The 18,878-nt window shown below is 42.6% G+C and overlaps 1 protein-coding gene across 4 annotated transcripts in view; it reads left to right on the plus strand.

Annotated features, from left to right (window-relative positions):
- Positions 1-16,586, plus strand: part of Rock2 (Rho associated coiled-coil containing protein kinase 2) — a 104,206-nt gene extending 87,620 nt beyond the window's left edge. For 2 of the 4 annotated variants that reach the window (XM_028877677.2, XM_037198154.1), the window contains 12 exons: positions 172-265; positions 344-438; positions 1,702-1,881; positions 2,008-2,176; positions 2,474-2,644; positions 3,907-3,977; positions 4,577-4,665; positions 5,171-5,249; positions 6,519-6,780; positions 6,871-7,084; positions 11,635-11,731; positions 13,395-16,586. In XM_028877677.2, the coding sequence (XP_028733510.1) occupies positions 172-265; positions 344-438; positions 1,702-1,881; positions 2,008-2,176; positions 2,474-2,644; positions 3,907-3,977; positions 4,577-4,665; positions 5,171-5,249; positions 6,519-6,780; positions 6,871-7,084; positions 11,635-11,719 (1,509 nt within the window). In that variant the 3' untranslated portion in view covers positions 11,720-11,731; positions 13,395-16,586. The remainder of the gene's footprint in view (positions 1-171; positions 266-343; positions 439-1,701; positions 1,882-2,007; positions 2,177-2,473; positions 2,645-3,906; positions 3,978-4,576; positions 4,666-5,170; positions 5,250-6,518; positions 6,781-6,870; positions 7,085-11,634; positions 11,732-13,394) is intronic. The other 2 variants (XM_028877678.2, XM_028877679.2) reach the window with 2 other exon arrangements.
- Positions 16,587-18,878: the final 2,292 nt, after the last annotated feature.

Genomic DNA, 18,878 nt, shown 5'->3' on the forward strand with positions numbered 1-18,878 from the left:
CTTTTGAAATACGTAAGAAGTTTTGAGGGAGCAGCAGTTTTATCACGGCAAGTCTGTGTGGTAACACAAGGGCAAGTGAGGAGGTGAGAAGTGTTCTGGGGGTCTCAGTTTGGATTACTGTCTGACAACTACAGTTGTGTAAGTTGATACATGTCCCCCCTTGTTTCTTAGCTCGAAGAAACCAATAGGACACTAACTAGTGATGTTGCGAATCTTACGAACGAGAAGGAAGAGCTGAACAACAAGCTGAAAGACACTCAAGAGCGTACGTATGAGCAGGTGGGGCTTGCTGTGAACACACCTGGAGCTGGGGCTGTTGGTGTAATCGTCTCTCTCTTTTCAGAACTCTCCAAGTTGAAAGATGAAGAGATCAGCGCAGCATCGATTAAAGCTCAGTTTGAGAAGCAGCTGTTGACGGAGAGAACACTCAAGACCCAGGTGCGGCCCCAGAGTGCAAATGTGTCTTTGAACTTTGTCCTCATCGCTGTCACCTGTCACCTCTGGCTCTCCAGGGCAGTAGCTGTGCTCATTGCAGTGCCAGTGTTTAGACAGTCGTCCCTGGTTGACTCCTCTCCAGTTAGAAGAGACTTCCTATGGCCCACACTCTCTTGCAGCTTTTTCTTATTTGCTAATAGCCTGAGAAGAGTCAGGTGCTCTGAAAGGGCACATGTGACTATTGACACCCTCTGCCAGCTCCCACAGCTGGATTTGTGCCAGAACATGTGGGTGCTAGTCCTGTTCTCTGTTGTGGGACAAAGTACATTTTAGTGCCAAGGCAAAATTTACTTCCTCCAGATAGGAAGAGGACAATTGCCTGTTAAAATCTCTCTTATAATAAAAGTTGAATTAGTAGAAAATGACGTCAGATCAAGCGTGTAATTTAGTGGGGAACACATCCAGGGCCTGGCGTGCGCTAGGCAAGCATTCTACCCAAGCTATACTCACAGCCCTTCAAACACGTTAAATTATCATTCTCAAAAATCATGAGAATAAAAAACTATTTAGAATACAGGATGAATATTAGTAAAAAGAAGTGCATTATTTAAAGTAAAAGTTTTGTGTGTGTATGTGCATGTGTGTGCATGTGAAGTGTGTGCATATGTGTGTGGCATGTGGAGACCAGATGCTGCTTCTGGTGTCTTCCTCTATTACTATCTGCTTCCCCCCAAGCCCCTTTTAAAAAAAGGACTTACCTTCATTGTTTGTGTGCTTGTGCCCATGGAAGTAGAAGAGGGTGCTGGGTCCAGTGGAGCTGGAGTTACAGGTGGTTGTAAGGGCCTGACATGGGTGCTGGGAACTGAACTCGGTCCCACCAGAAACTGGCCAGCATTTGAACCATTGAGCCGGCTCTCCAGCCCCTTTGCACTGTATACTTTGAGACAAGATCTCTCACCAAGTCTGGAGCTTACAGATTGGGCAGGACTAGCTGAACCTGAGGGATCCTCCTGTCTCCACCTCCCCAGCACTGTGGTTAGAGCAAGCATCACTGTACCTGGCTTTACACATGGGTGGCAGGATCTGAACTCAGGTCCCTCTGCTCATGCAGTGGCTGCTCTACTGACTGAGCCTCTGCCCACGCTCCAAAGGGTTCTTCTTAGCCCTGTCTGTAGGAGAGGAATTGCTGGTGATCATGGAGCTTGTAATAGGTGAGTTTCCGAGAAGACATCAACATAATTATTTATTATATGCTTATTTTTTAAGGCTGTGAATAAGTTGGCGGAGATCATGAATCGCAAAGAACCTGTCAAGCGTGGCAGTGACACAGACGTGCGGAGGAAAGAGAAGGAGAACAGGAAGCTCCACATGGAGCTCAAGTCTGAGCGCGAAAAGTTGACGCAGCAGATGATCAAGTACCAGAAAGAACTGAATGAAATGCAGGCTGTAAGAATACTCTTGTACACTGAAAACCTTTCTTAAAGACAGAATCATTTCCTTGTCTGTGTGGTTGCAGAAGATTTCTAGTCGTAATACAGTGTCCGTCTCATCTGTTAATATGTTCTTCTACAGCAAATAGCCGAAGAGAGCCAGATTCGAATTGAACTCCAGATGACCCTAGACAGTAAAGACAGTGACATTGAGCAGCTGCGGTCACAGCTCCAGGCCTTGCATATTGGTATGGACAGTTCCAGTATAGGCAGTGGACCAGGAGAGGTTGAGCCCGACGATGGTTTTCCAGGTACACGTTTTTGGTCAGCCTTGTATTTATTTGCCTGAAATGTCAGTCAGCCGCGTGCTTTCAGGTCCATGACTGACTTTGCTCACGAGAAAAATATTGGGCATTTCTTAGAGGGAAAGCCTACTTTTTGGAGTGGGGATTCACATGACATTTTGGACTTGTTTCATTAAAAACAGACACATAAATTCTAAATGTTTAGGTGTTTAACGCTCATGTTAGTTATATAGTGGCTGTCTGTCTTTAAGCTTTCCTTTTTCTCTCTCCACTCTGCCTTGCTCCTGACCTGTGGGCCTCTAGTCCACATCACTCAGTCACACACTCTGGAGTCCATGTCCTTCACCTTCCAGCGCTCCTCTACTTCCCTCAGTATTGCCACTAAGCCCTCCAGTTCTCACATGCTTCTTGACTCTGATTCTGAAGACGATTCTGTACCTTACTTACCCCTTTCGTCGGACCCTAATGGTGCAGGTGACATCCTGAAAATCTTTGTCTGTGGAGTTTTCCCAGCTACTTAATTTTACCTTTTGAAAAAAACTTTTTATAACATTAACTAACATCCACTCACTCCAACATGCTGTGTAGATGCAGTAAAAAATGAATTGCTGCATGAACTGTAACTCGATTTTAAGGCATTTTTCAAATAGCTTGTGACTGTGTTTGCTAGATCGGTTGACTTTTGCCGGCTTTCTGGAAACAAAACCGTCTGTTCTATATCCTTGAAAGTGCATGGCTTCATCTGTCTTCAGACTTTTCTGTAGTTCCGTATCAGGAGTGACAGACAGTACAGAAAAGAACAAAATCACGAGACCTGTTTGAGAGACTGTTCAGGTTTGCACCGAGTACATACATGTTCATCGTGTGCTGAGCCTTGAAAGAGCACATGAAACAATCTGGCTTTGGTCTTACCCTGAAAAGCCTCACAGGTGAAATGAAGAATCCAGGAGCATCTTTTAAACTCACGGAAGTTCTCACTGATTTCTCTAGACTCCAGTCTCCTTATCTACATGAGGGATAGAGTTCTGTTATGTGGAGTAGTGAGGAGATAGAGAACTTATGTAAAGCATCTAGTACAGTTGGCGCGTAATTGTTAAAGTCTGTCACAACTTGTATTATTGGAACATTCCCTTAGAATGCCACCCCCCCTTGCTAATTTCATTTGAAAAATCTGACCAAATTTATAAGAAGAGTCCAAGGGCTTAAAATACTTTGTTTTGTTGATTGCTTCATTGATTTTAATATTTTAAAGCCTAGAAATCCTGATGATATTGTTGCATGGTAGACAGGTTTGATCTTATTGTACACAGAATAGCCGTTCTCAGAGTCCCTGTTTTCTGAACACATACTCATCTAAAGTGCTTTCTGCTCAGCAGTGCACATCACACCTCTAGTCAGCTCACTCTCCACAGGAAGAAGGAAGGCTTGATGTAGACGTGCTGTGGAAAGAGCTCAGGGGCTCTGGTGTGGCTTTCTCCTGAATTTTGCCAGTGCATGAATTTAATCAATGGGGTATTAAAATTTGGAGTATTTATTTCTGATGTGATGTGAACTTGATTTTTATTTTGCGTTGTGGAATGTGCTTCTACTGATTATGTATTATTATAGTAGCCCAGGTATTGGATGGTCTAAATTCTTAAAGGGCAGATTTGATTGGTTTGTGACTTCCACATTAAATTCTCTGTTGTCGGGGGAGAATCATTGTATTTATATGCATATATTATGATTACTTACAGAATCAAGATTGGAAGGATGGTTGTCGTTGCCTGTGCGGAACAACACTAAAAAGTTTGGATGGGTTAAAAAGGTAATACGTGCTTTTGAATGTGGTTCTTTTGACTTCTGGTTTCACTGTAGCCATTTTCATTCTGAAATTGTAGGGTGGGCATGCCTGCACGTGTGGACACATAAAACCTGCTTATGCTTTCTGGGTGGACTGATATGACTTGTTATCTGTGTGGAAGACTTTTACTCTCTGGTCGTTCCTAAAACGGGTTCTGAGGTCATTAAGTAGAGGCCTGTTCCTCCGGTGTGTTTGTGTCCTGTGGGAAACTACTCCAGATGTGACAGAAGACCCTTGACACTTGTGTTACCATGGCTGTTGATTTTGATCTTGGTGATGTACGTTTATTCTGTGTGTGGATCCAAAGTCTAAAATAGATCTGCTTTCAGTTTTATTTGTTTCTTCCCCTCATTTACTTGGTTAAAATATCTACAAACAGAAAAATAAATAAAAATCTATGGGGAGCTCTGTTGTTACCTTATGGAAAACATCCTGTTTTCCAGCTGCATTCCTGCTCTTTATTTACTTTGATAGCATATGACTATCATAAATACAGATTTCTTGTAAAAGAAAGTTCAGTGCATAGTAATTTGATCAGTTTCTTCCTTTCCCATTTTTAACAGTATGTGATTGTAAGCAGTAAGAAGATCCTCTTCTACGACAGCGAACAGGATAAAGAGCAGTCTAACCCTTACATGGTTCTCGATATAGAGTAAGTGTCTGACGTGGAAGTCTGTCCCTCACAGCAGTCACAGTGCAGCGCTCTCCAGGGTAACAGCTTCCCTCCGACTTCCTTCCTAGAAATGAAAGTTGGCAGTGTGTGCTGTGGAAGACATCTGTATTTCATGGCTCCTTAATACACTATTTTCTGAAGAAAGTTTAACTTGGGAATTTCTCTATCTTAAATATTGTTGAGACAGTAAAACAAACTAGTCAACTAGGGGCACACCTTTACTCCCGGCACCTGAAGGGCAGAGGCAGGAGGATCTCTGAGGGCAGCCTGATCTACAGTAGTGAGTTCAGGACAGCCATGGGGAGACTGACCATGTCTCAATAAAACGAAAGCAAACCACCACCATCAACAAAAACCAAGCTGTCTATGAGCTTCTAACATGAGCCAATAAAATAGCTGATTTTTAACTCCTGGTATAAGATGACCGATGTAATATAATCCTTGGGTAATATTTTATTTATTCTTTTATTTAAAAATCTTCTAGCAAGCTGTTCCATGTCCGACCTGTTACCCAGACAGATGTATACAGAGCAGATGCTAAAGAAATTCCAAGGATATTCCAGGTAAACATAGTGTTTGTTTTCCACTCTTAGAGGTTCTTTCTGTGACATGATGTTTTAGATCCCTTTCTTCCCTGGCCTAGGACTGCTTCCCACTCGCCTTGTGTCTCCGCTGCTGCGGTGGAGACAGTTGCTCTTACAGTGTGCTGGTTCTGTTTAGGGCAGCTCCCCTGGGGTTTTGTTTGTTGGTGGTTGCTGTGCTGCTGCGCTTTGTTGGCCCTTTCGCAAGACAGGCTGGTGCTGGTGCTTGTCTTTTAGAGAGTGAACTTCCAAAGTCACTATCAAGTTGAAAGCTGTAGCACTTTGACTTTTTATCTAAAATGAAGGCAAGCATTACTTTTACTGCTTCCATTTGAAAAGCTTTAAAACCGTCAGGGCTGGAGAAATGGCTTGATGGTTCAGAACTCTGACAGTCCCGTCAGAGGACAGCCTTCACAGCAGACAGCTCACAGACACCTGCTACCCCAGCTCCGTGGGCACACACGCACACGCACACACACACACACACACACACACTCACCTTTTAAAAAAGTGTTAAAGCTCTCCATAAAAACCATGTGCCTGATCCACTGTAGGGGAGTTTTTTTTTCCCCCTTGAGGGCTTATGCTGTTTTATTTGGGCTTTTATTTGCATATCTTCTTTTCTTTTATCCCTCAACTCTCCAAATAGCTTTCAAAATGAAAATGTGCATATAGTTCACCCACTTTCTTATTATTATTGAGAAATGTAAGCAATTACTGTAGTTGTCATATTAGACTTCCGTTGTTTGGGTAGGAGGGACCCTGGAGACTGAACACAGAGCTTTAGGCTTCCCCTGAACTTCTTAGCCCTAAATATCCCTCCCAGAAAAGGAAAGGAAAAAACCCACCTAATGAAGTGTAAATTTGCCTTTTGTTGGTCTGTTCTGTTAGTTTTGCTATAGCAAAGTAAGATACTAAAGCAAAAATAAGGAGGTCCTGTTTAAACAGATCAGTTCTTTTTAGTGTGAAGCAAGAGTAATTTACCAGAAATGTTTCTATATAAAAATAGCATAATGCAGGGCCTGGAGAAATGACTCAAAAGTTAAGAACAAGACCTGGGTTTAGTTCCCAGCACCCACGTGGTGCTCACAACCATCTGTATTCCAGTTCTAGGGGATTTGGTGCCCTCTTCTGACCCCTGAAAGCACCAGGCATGGGTGCAGTGCACATACGTACATGTAGGCAAAATATTAATGAACTAAATCCTTAGAAAGTGTGGAGCATTCACTCCTGTCCTCTTGGTGTTTGTAGATTCTGTATGCCAATGAAGGAGAAAGTAAGAAGGAACCAGAATTTCCGGTGGAGCCTGTGGGAGAAAAATCCAATTATATTTGCCACAAAGGACATGAGTTTATTCCTACTCTTTATCACTTCCCAACTAACTGTGAGGCCTGTATGAAGCCATTGTGGCACATGTTTAAACCTCCTCCTGCTCTAGAGTGCCGCCGGTGCCACATCAAGTGTCACAAAGACCACATGGACAAGAAGGAAGAGATCATAGCGCCTTGCAAAGGTGCGTGGAGAAGTGCTCGTGCTCGCCGTCCTGCTGCGTGGGCTCGGGCATCTTAAGCGCATTAATTCATTTCAATCATTCTTTTTGTAGTTTATTATGATATATCATCGGCAAAGAATCTATTGTTGTTAGCAAATTCAACAGAAGAACAGCAGAAGTGGGTTAGTCGGTTGGTGAAAAAGATACCGAAGAAGCCTCCGGCTCCGGACCCTTTTGCCCGATCATCTCCTAGGACCTCAATGAAAATACAACAAAACCAGTCCATCCGGCGGCCCAGTAGACAGCTTGCTCCAAACAAACCAAGGTAATAAATAAAATATGGTAAACAAACAAAAAAAATTGAAGCTGCTTTCTTAAAAGTTGCTTTATATTCAAACTAAAACCTTGGATAATTAAGATATTTTACTGAGTCATTGGAAACCAAATGTTTTGAACTTACAGTATACAAGTTTTATTCTCTGCTGTGGATAAAAAAATATATTTTAGAAGGTACACATATGAAATTCAACCCAATTTTTTTTTTTTTTTTTTTTTGGTCTTTTAAGACAGGGTTTCTCTGTGTAGCTTTGAGCCTTTCCTGGAACTCACTCTGTAGACCAGGCTGGCCTCGAACTCACAGAGATCTGCCTGGCTCTGCCTCCCGAGTGCTGGGATTAAAGGCATGCGCTACCACCACCCGGCTTCATCTTTAATAAGTACATGGACTAATTAGTTATTTGGAAGATGGTGGCATTAAGATTACACACAGATGTTCACATGTCAAGTGCAAACACATGTTGCAAACTTCTTTTAGTTAGGTGATCTGAGAGGCAGAACTGAAAGCAACTTCAGTTTTAATTTACATCGATAAGTGCAAAACAATGTTTGTGATTTAAAGAGCAATACAGTTCAGCTTGAGGTGAACATGCTGAGTGACGTGAGCATTGCTTGGAACTGAAGTGTCAGGGATGATCTTGATAGAGAGAAATGCTGAAGCCATTTCATTTGGCTTCAGTGACATCATTTCATTATATATTTGGATTCAGAACAGCCATTTCTTGGCTTAGTAGGTGCTAGACACTTACAAACATTGTTTTTCATTGAATGTGAAGGTTTGGTTAGCTGATGGATAGGCCAGGACCTTTAGTATATGAGTGATAATATGCTTTGCCTGTGTTATCACAACAAACATCATATGAAACTTTCTGGAAGTAATATCTTCAGGAAATAATTTAAAATGACAAAGGTAGACTTGGTGTTTTAGTACCAAAATAGTTGGATATTTTATGTGTGCAAAATATGATAAAAGTAACCGGATGTGGTGGTGCACGCCTTTAATGCCAGCACTGGGGAGGCAGAGGCAGGCGGATCTCTGAGTTTGAGGCCAGCCTAATCTATATAGTGAGTTCCAGGACAGCCAGAGCTATATAGTAAGATCTTGTCTCAAAATAAAAGAAATACAGTAAAATTAATGTAAAATAGTGACTACATGATAGTAATTGAGCTAAAGGCTCTCAAAAGGTATGTACTGAGCAGGTTGGAATTAGGAATATGAATACAGACACAGAGTTGGGATAGGTTAGGTAACAACAATTAAAAGAGGCCAAAAAATATCTCCGAAGGGGGGGTAGAGAGGTTGCTCAGCCTTAAAACCAACTGCTACTCTTGGGGAGGATGAAGTCAGGCCGTAGCACCTGCTTCAGACGCCTTACAGCTGCATGTAACCTTAGCCCAGGTATCCAACACCCTCTTCTGGACTTGCACAACTATACTCGCATGTACACAAATACACACACACACACACACACACACACGCACACGCACACAAAATTAAAAATAAAAAAATGGATCTTTTTTTTTTTAATTTTTTTTATTTCTGGAGCTGAGGACCGAACCCAGGGCCTTGCACTTGCTAGGCAAGTGCTCTACCACTGAGCTAAATCCCCAACCCCCAAAAATGGATCTTTTAAAGAGTCTTAATTGAGAGACAAACACCGAAGGCCATTTTGTGTGTGCCTTGTGCAAATTGTCTGAAAATTAAGTTTCTATTATCAATATTGTACAACTGTTAATGCATAAATGCTGTTTCAATACTTGATCTCTGTCTTCTGTCGCTCATAGTCTGTACCTCAGATTAGGTATCACTAAAAAGTATAGGTTTATTTAGTTCGTGGTTCTGGAAGCTAGGACATCTATGTGTTTGGAGCTTTTTTTTTTTTTTTTTTTTTTTATTGAGACAGGGTTTCTCTGTGTTACAGCCTTCACTGTCTTGGAACTCACTCTGTAGACCAGGCTGGCCTCGAACTCATAGAGATCCACCTGCCTCTGCCTCCCAAGTTCTGGCATTAAAGGCGTGCACCACCACCGCCGCCTGGCCCTTGAGGCCAGGACATCTAAACAGTGTGGCACTAGCGTTTCGTGAAGGCTTCTTCTACCTTGGCTTTCTGTGCTCAGACACAGTAAGCTTGCCCAAGAAAGCTTGCTGTGTATAGAACTACCACCAAGGAACTTACTCATCTCTGAAGTGACTGAAATTATCTCCTGACAAGTAAATCTAGGGGTCAGATCCAGAGAGAGATCTGCTTGTTTCTGCCTCCTAAGTGCACAGAGGACCAGGTGTTTAGGTCCAAATGATCTAGTTTCAGAATCTGCACTCTTAGCTGTAAATTCCACTGTTTGACAATGATGTAAGCAGAAATCGACAGTTTAAAGATGGGTTAGGAAGTGCTGCTTTCAGAGTGTTTTCCTGGTCAGGAGGCACACAGTTTTAATTCCAGCACAGGTAGATGTGGTAAAGAACTTTGATACCAGTTTCTCAGTGACTTACCAACGTATAAACTGAGTACTGACAGTAAAAAAATGTGGAGAAGAAAAAACTGAATTCAAAAGTTTTTTTTTTGTTTTTTTTTTTTAAGTTGAAATAACTAGAATTAGGTGACTGAGTGGAAGAGAATGAGGGAGACATTTTAAGGGAAGGGAAGTCTTGAATATTTGCATTAATAACCTAGTATCTATAGTTTTAAATCCAAGTTTGCCACACTGGGGGACTAGGGAAATAGCCCAGTGGGTAAGAGCACTTGCATAGCATGAGTGCCAAGTAAAACTGCGTATGGTGGTGCTTGCTCGTAATCCTAGGACTTGGGAAGCAGAGGCAAGAGGATCTGGAGTTCAAGGCTAACCCTGGTCTGTGACAGTAAGTTTGAGGCCAGCCTAAGCTATGTAAGACTTTATCTGAAAAACAAAAACAAAATAAATAATTATTCGGGGCTGGAGAGATGGGTCAGCGGTTAAGAGCACTGACTGCTCTTCCAGAGGACCCCGGTTCAATTCCCAGCACCCACATGGCAGCTGACAACTGTCTGTAACTCTAAGATCTGACACCTTCACATAGACACACATGCAGGCAAAGGCACCAATGCAAATAAAATAAAAACAAATAAATTATTTCTAATAAATATTCAGGTTACTTAAACATGCAAATAATGGGACCTTCCTACTTTGGCCAGTCATATCCAGATCTCAGAATGAAGTCTGAGGTACTTTACTAGGTAAATTGTACACACGAAAGTTCAAGGCCACTGATACGGATTTCACACTTACAACCTTGGGGACCATGAAGTTTCTTGGCAGAAATTCATGAGCATCACAGTTGTGAATAATTACAGGCTCCCTTCCCCTTCTAAAGGTGATTGCAGTGTTACAGTGCAGGTTGTTCAATAGGAAGGAACAGATGGGGTGGGGAGACAGTGTGTAAGGCACCGTCCCTCGGACCCACGTGGTGGAAGGAGAGGAATCACTGCCACAGTTGTCCCCTGACCTTCAGGCGGCTTCCATGTCGTGTGTGTGTGTGTGTGTGTGTGTGTGTGTGTGTGTGTGTGTGCACACGCAATCAATAAATGACTGTAATTTTAAAAAAGCCAGAGGTTTATACAATCTCAAGAGACTCTAGTGTATTAATTAAAATTGTTGATGAGCAAAAGTGATTCATCCTCCAGTTTTATGTTCAGTTCACTTAGACAGTTACATTGACAAAGCCTCTCCTATGCGTTCTCTTGTACCTAGTTTCCAGGTTAGAACGTAGCTGTTATTGAGCCGGTCATTCAAGAATTGAGAAATCGGGGCTGGAGAGATGACTCAGCGGTTAAGAGCACTAAACACTAGCTGCTCTTCAGAGGTCCTGAGTTCAATTCCCAGCACCCACATGGCAGCCAACAGCTGTCTGTAATTCCAAGATCTGACACCCTCACGCAGACATACATGCAGGCAAAACACCAATGTGTATGAAAGAATAATAAATAAATTAAAAAAAAAAAGAATCTCATGCTAAAAAAAAAAAAACCCTGAGAAATCTGGGTTCCTCTTGTTGCTTCCTTCAAAGTATATCTTTTATAGTGTTATTTATTAACAACAAACGGATAATGTAGTTCTTTTTGTACTTCTCAAACTGAAAATCAGGGTAGCTAAATCTTTATCTGGACAGTAGGAATGAGTGTGAGGAGCAAATTATGTTCTTAGCCCAGATAGCATCTTTCTTGGGTTCCCTAGAGAGCCCTTCTGCATTGTGTCCAGCCAGCGTGATCACACCTGGTCACACCTGCACACACCCGAGAAACTTCACTGGGTGCTTCCGTTGCTGCTCCTGAAGGGAATCCCCACTCCATCCCCACCGGAGACAGGGTTTCCCTGTGTAACTCTGGCTGTCCTCGAACTCACAGCGATTGATCCACCTGCCTCTGCCTCTCAAATGCTGGACAAGGGTGTGCAGCACCACAGAAGGGAAACTTAACAGCACTGAGCACCTTCCAGCCTTAGTGCTCTCTCCATTCTGCAGTCTGTAAAGAACAGAGCACATAAACTTCCAACCTCCTGTTACAGATTGCTTGATTTGGCATTTAAAGACTGGGATTGGTCATTTGATGATGGTGATGGTGAGGATGATGACGATGTTTTTGATTTCTGAAGAAATAAATGGGTAAATCAAAAAATGAATGAGTTTTAGTTCTTCCATGTAGTGCATGTGGTTTGCACTTGGACTTTCTTTTCTCTCTTTTGGACTAGTTTTGAAATTTTATAATGTTTGAATAGTTTGTTTTAAAGAGTAGTTTTCAGAAACACTTCTAACTAGAATTTCCGTGGCAAATGTAAAAGTAAAATGCTATGTTCAGATTCTTTATTGGCTATCAATTTTAAGTGTTGTTGAAATTAAAATATTTTATCTTAGAAATTAAACATGTAGAAATAAGAAAAGGAAAAAACTCTGGTACTTTTGATGCATTCCAGAGAAGCTGTATACAGAGAATTAAAACTTCCGTGTTTTCAGTCTCAGACTAGTTTGTGAACATAGCATGGATTTCTTTCTCCCTCTATTCTTTGTCCTTCCTTCTTTCTAACTTGCAAGAATTAAAGCCATAAAAACTATAAATCCATTAAGTTCAGTGAAGCATCTTTCTGATTTGTTTCTGTGATGCAGTGAAATTTTGCAAGAATTTAATGCTACCTTTGCTAGAAAGAATATGAGTGACATGCTGTGAACAATTCTGTGCTTTTAAGAAATGTAAAGCCAGGCTTTGTGGCATACTTGTAATCCCAGGACTTGAGAGGTGGGGGGCGTAGAGTTCAAGGTCATCTTCCAGCTCCATAGTGAATTTGAGGCTATTCTAGGCTACATGAGACCTTGTCATTGCAGCATGCAAGGCTGCAGTCCCACTCCACAGGCTGGGTAGTGAGACCCTGCCTCAGAGGACAGAAAAGAGTGTAGAATGTTTGCATAATAACAAGATTGAATGGAAGTTAAGCCTCACAACTTTAAATCTTCATGTAGAGTAGACACTTAAGTAATCTGTATCAACTGAGCATGTTGTGACATCGTGCACTTGTATCATGTGACTCTGTGACCTCTATACAGGCTGTGACTGTCTTTACATATATATACTACAGCGTGTTTATTCCTCTTTAGTGTCTTTTTATGGTAAGGGAGGATGGAACCCAGGGCCTTGAGCTATATTCTAGTGGCTAGAGTCTAGTCTTTTACTCCTATCTTATAGGAATGAAAAACATGGCATGAGGTCCTATGGCTGTGTAAAGCCTGGCCATAAATCCTGCTGTTTGGGCTACATAAGGCAGCTAGTAGATCAGTGCTCAAACAAGAAAGACCCTGTAGCCCAGTGGGTTTCAACCTTCTCATGATGAAGCCCTTTAATACAGCTCCTCATGCTGTGGTGACCCCAACCATAAAGTTCTTTTCCTGGCTAATTCATGACTGTAGTTTTGCTACTGTTATGAATAGTAATGTAAATATTTTTGGAGATAGAGATTTGCCAAAGGGGTCATTACCCACAGGTTGAGAACCGCTGCTTTAGCACATCATTTAACCCTAATAGAGCTGATTAACTGCATTAAATGTTTTTGGCCAGTATGGGACTTAGAAAGTCCATTGTTGTATTTAGAAAGAATACAATTGCATGTACCTAAAACTAAGAAAAGTAATACAACTGAGTATGTTAATGCATGAACTGAGTGTTAGAAATACAGAGGAAATGTCGTCTAGTGATAAAAGTCAACAAAACTCCTGTTCAGGGAATACAACAGCCTCTTACTTGACTGTATCGACTAACACCATTCTCCTTCCTTTCTAGCTAACTGCCTTCTGTGAAAGCAGTTCTTCTTCAGCCACAAGACTGAAATATGACGTTTCAAAACTTAACTAAAAAGCTGTATTCTACTGAGAGACTGATACACACACACACACACACACACACACACACACACACACACACACACGTTTCCTTTCCCCTGAAAAAATTTTAAATCATGGAGAATTTTTCTGGGCTGCTTTGAAACAAGTTGGACAGCAGTGATTGGTGAATAAAGGTGTCGTGCGACTCTTCAAGACTTCCTTCCTAGAGCCCTTGGCGGTCACACTACATTGACCAGAAGGACTAAGAAGAGATGACATTTGGGTTTCCACCTGCACGTTAGCCAGAAGAACGGGGAGTGGATGCCACTGCAGTGATGCCGACTCCATCTTCAAAAGTGACCGTGATGTTGTATCCATGTATGTCTGTACATAGGAGTTGAGCCTCATATATATACACACACACCACACATAAGAACACAGTGTACTGTAATACTGCAAGAAGGTATTTTTAACTTACTGTTTTATTTTTATACACATGAATCAGATATCATTACTTCAGTTGCAACTGTGCACTTGTATGAAGCCATGTGTTGGCGCTTATATCCTTCATTCATGTACCTGACAGGATGCATGTTTGTGTAAACAGGAACTGTAACAAAAAGTTTGCAGTTAATTACTCCAGTTCCTAATGCTTGTGGTAGACAACTTGACCCATTTTGAATGCCTTAATTTAATTTTCTTTCCCCCCAAATCTCAGCCCTTTTCTGTATTTAAGAAGAGAAAGAGCAAGTGTTTACCAGCTCTTAGGATGCAGCTCACTTTGTGGGGAAGTAGTGCGCTCTTGACCTGCAGCGTGGGTCAGTGATAGCCTGTCTGGTATAGGACGGACAGCATAATGTATCGGGCCATAGAACAGTAACGATTGTATTGAAACCAGTGTGTGTGATGGACATCTGTTAGTTTTTCAGCCCTTTTTACAGACGTCAGCTGGTCTGTAACTACAAAGTATTTCCTTTGCTTTGAACTTGCTGGTTACCCTAGATGTGTTTTTATTTATGATAAAGGCAATTTTTCACATTTTTCATTCAAGATTCAAAAATTGTCTCAAATATAAAGAAAACTAACGTATTGTAGATATATTTTAATATTTAAATGTGATCCTGAAACAAACGAACTGTATGGTGGTGTATCAGCTTTGCTATCTGGGAAGAGGCAGCCTCAAAAGCGCTTACTCTGATTCTCGTTGTTATTGCTGCCGAGGCTAGAGAATGGGCGGGACCTATCCTGTCATGCTTCGGCCTGGGTAGGTGTGTCCACCCCACAGTGGAGGGCAGCAGTGGGCAGCATCAGGTCTGTAGATATGCAAAGTTGAAGATGATGCTGAAATGTTTGCCTATATTTCAGTGACTCCAGGAGACATTTTCATTGCTTCCCTCTGGGGTCAGTGTAGAGATGTTGTACAAAGTTTGATCCTCATTATAGATTCTATTGTGGAAATAGTGGCCTTTGGCCTACTGGTATACTAAATCCCACCCCTGTGACCTTCAGGTGGCCTGGCTGCATCTTCCATCCGTCTGTTAAGACTAGATGTGCGTGCCATTTCCCTGGAAGCCGCTGTGCTCTGTAGCTCTGCTTCAGCACCCAGCTTCCCTCCCTCCCTCCCTCCCTCCCTCCCTCCCTCCTCCCTCCCTCCCTCCCTCCCTCCTTCAGATTTAAAAATGAAAATATATAAAATTTATATAGAAGAACTATTTCCATTCATCAGAGTTGTTTAAAAGGAGACTGAATTAATATTTTATATAAAGATTTTGTTACACCGTGGGAGGTTCTACCCTATTCTGAATTGGAGAGTATATATATATATATTTTTAATAAATTTTATTAAGGTGAAATAATGTCAAGTTTACACATGAATAATTGAAGTATTTGAGTACAAAAGGCAAAAGTTTAAATTTTGGATGCTGTGCATGTATATATGTATAAGAGTTTGGAGAATCATGGTGTGTTGCAGCTGTACGAGGCAACTAATGTGAAGGATTCAGGGGAATAAAACATTCTGAGGGGTGAAAAATCTCTCATGGAGCTTCTTCACATATGGTTTAACAGGGACTTATAAGGTCACTTGTCCAACTAACAGAATTTCGAGTAGAAAACTGTGACCTTAGGGAAGGGTTTGCTTCTCCCGCCATCCGCTTGTACGTGATGCACACACCTGCCGTCACTCTGCCCACCCAGCAGTCGTCACGAGAGCAACCTGGTCTGTGCCAGCTTCACTTTTTCTCACCCCCAACCTTCAGATAAATGATTATCAGAGCAAATGTTGCCTCCTTTATTCAGTTTGTCCCAGAGCCATAAATACCTCCAATTAGGACCTAAAAGAAAGGAATGCCGGGTTTCCTTAGTTGGATACTTTTGCTTTGTGGAAATAAAAAAGACAGAAGTGGAAGAAAAACTAAGTTCCGGTATTCTGATGAAAATTAATGTACAATTAACTTTTAAGTGTTGCTTTTAGAAAAGCAAGATTTAAAAAAAGTTGAGTTGAAAGTTTCACATGCCCTAGCTAGCTAAAGGATAAGTGAGCTAGTAATCCCCAGGAAAGGCTGGTGTTTCTGGCCAGCCTTTGAGAGGCCGTGGACCCTAGAGGAGGCTTTGCATCAGCTCCTGTGTAGATCTACAGTGCTCATGTCCATGCTGCTGCCGTCAGTCTGTTAGGTTGCCAGGGTGACGTGGAGAGACCCAGACACTAATTAGCCTTGCAGAGACGCTTTGAGCAGCATGCTGAAACCCCAAGTAGAACAAGTCGCTTCTGAGCTCCTCAGGCCCTTTGACTGCTACTGATTCTCCTGTCCTGCCTGGAGGTGGCTTCAGCTCCCCTGGCTGTGGAGGTGCCACAGCCACCGTTAAAGCACTTTGACAGCGCTGTGTGACAGTGCTGAGGGGTGTGCCCTGGGGCCTCGCCTTGTCCCCTCCCCTGTGGTGACTTTTGTTTGGAACTGTAATAAGTTATAAACTGCATGATTTAGAGAGTCATCCTGGATCAGCTGTCCCCCCTGAACAAAAGAAATCATACCCTCTTGATTGATTTTTTTATTTTGTTGCATCTTTGTAGTAATGTAATTGTATTTTTATGCCTGCTTTTTGTTTAAGAAAAATAAATAAAAGAACCTAAGATGTCAGCATCTTTTCCTGAGAAGTAGTTGTGCAGTGCTGCAGCTTCTTAACCCGTCTCCCCAAAGGGTGTGGAGAGAAGGTGGGGTGACGTCATTCTAGAGAGACCCTTGCGCCTTAAGTTCTGGAGTCTGCCTCCAAGTCACTTACACATCTGGTTCCGGGTGGGCAGGGTAGAGGACACAGAGTGCCTTTCTGTCGGAACAATAGTGTGATGGGCATCTTCTAGAAGGTGCGTTCCTGGTAAGCAGTGGCCATCCTCTGGTCCTGGGTTGGGGATTTTCTGAATACATTCATCTGTAAAGTAGACACTGTATCTGCCTTTCGGGGACTGTTGTTTTAAATAGGGTAGTGCGTGTGTAGTGGTGGCAGTAACCCAGATGTTCCCTCCAGAAGGGGGAATGGCCGGTTGTGGTGAGGCATGCTGGTTAGAACTGGCTGAAGAGGTGGATGTAGCAGGAATCTTAGAGAGTCTTATTAATAAAATCAAACCCGGGGCCAGTTATTGGGGTGAAATGCTGGATGGTCAGAGAGACAGAACAAGCCACAGCTAACCTCACTTGGCCAACTTCTCAGCTGATCTTGTTTCCTCAGACTGGAAGCCTCTGTGTCCTCATATCCGAATGGTTCTCAGCTGAATTGTGCTGCTCAAAACCTAAAAGCTTAACCAGCCAAATGCTTTAACCAGCCAAATGCTTCTAGTTTCTGGTCCTCACGCCTTATGTACCTTTCTGCTTTCTACCACCACTCCCTGGGATTAAAGGCTGGCTTTCTGGGATTAAAGGTATGAGTCACCATGCTTGGCTGTATCCTTGAACACATGGATTTCTGCCTCTGGAATGCTAGGATTAAAGGTGTGTGCTATCACTGCCTATCTTAAGTATCTAGTGGCTTTTCTGTTCTCTGACCCCAGATAAGTTTATTAAGGTGCACAATATTTTGGGGAACACAGTACCACCACTGGTGGAGGCAGAAGAGGAGTTTGAGGCCAGCTTGGGCCACAAAAGGGGAAGTTTTCTATCTCAAAGAAGTGCTCTAAGCAGTGGTAAAATAAAAGTCCTGATGGAATACATCTAAAACACTTGTTGGGATAAAGAGCATAATTTATATTAAACTAGTGATCTGATTGTCAATGTATGTGAGGAAAAATGAACTTGGGTTTTGTTTTCTGGCACTGGTTGAAATAACCATCGAATGGGTTATGTTTAGATGGAGCATTTCTCTCCTCTGGGTCCAGGGCAATCCTGACAAGATTAGCTAGCTTGCTAAGGAGCTGTACTTACATAACTGAAAATCCATGACAGTTAAGACTCAGTGGAGTTCAACAAACGACAGTTTATTTTATATAGGAAACTAAACATTTTCCAATAAACATCATTTATTCCTTACAATATGCCAGAATAATAGCATGCACCTAGAAGAAGCAAGTGCGCTTTGAAGTGTTCGGGTTGTAACACATCAGAGGAGGTACTGTGGACAGTGCTAAGGCTGTGTTACGTTAGTTAAGACTAAAACCCCCAGGAGTTGGGTGGGACTTAGCAATACTCTTTGACTGCACACCTTCCAGCGGCTAAAACCTACACTGAGTCCCAGCGGCGTAACGGAGGTACGGCCCTTTTTTTTAAAAAAGTCTGTGTTGTGCTTCAGTTGGGAAGGCTGTTGGGATGCCCTCATCTAAACAGAGGAGGCTTCAGTTGGGAACTCCGTAAGGCGTGCTGGGAAGGGTTGGAGCACTGCTTAGTGGGTAGACCCAGCAGCGTCTGTGTGCGCTCTGACAGCCCTGAGCAGATGCTGCGCTGCACTGTCACATACAAGCCCCTGGTCATGGAAGGGTTAACCTGCCCGGGCGTGACTGAGCAGACCCCACTCCTGGTGGGGAGACTACTTAAGGCTCTGAAAGCTGCAGTATAGACAAAGCTGGCCTCTGAAGGGGCCAGCTTTGTCTAGACCACAGCTTGGTTCCTTGGGCAGCTCCCATGGTTGCAGGAGTCAAGGCAGGTGTGGTGGTGTGTTCTAGTCCAGCACTCCCAGTGTTCAGAAGGCCGAGGAAGGAGGATCACAAGCAGAAGGATAGCTTGGGCTACATATTGAGACCCCCTCTCTCTCTCTCTCACTCTCTCTCTCTCTCTCTCTCTCTCTCTCTCTAGCTTGGGCTACATACTGAGAGTCTCTCTCTCTCTCTCTCTCATACTGAGACTCTCTCTCTCTCTCTCTCACACACACTCACACACACACCAAAAAAACCCTAGTGTATAAGGCCCTACCACAACCTATGGGAGTGGGGAAGGAAGTGGGCAATTTTTTTTTTTTTTTT

The sequence above is a fragment of the Peromyscus leucopus genome, chromosome 22 (genome assembly GCF_004664715.2).
Source record: "Peromyscus leucopus breed LL Stock chromosome 22, UCI_PerLeu_2.1, whole genome shotgun sequence".
Taxonomy (NCBI): domain Eukaryota; kingdom Metazoa; phylum Chordata; class Mammalia; order Rodentia; family Cricetidae; genus Peromyscus; species Peromyscus leucopus.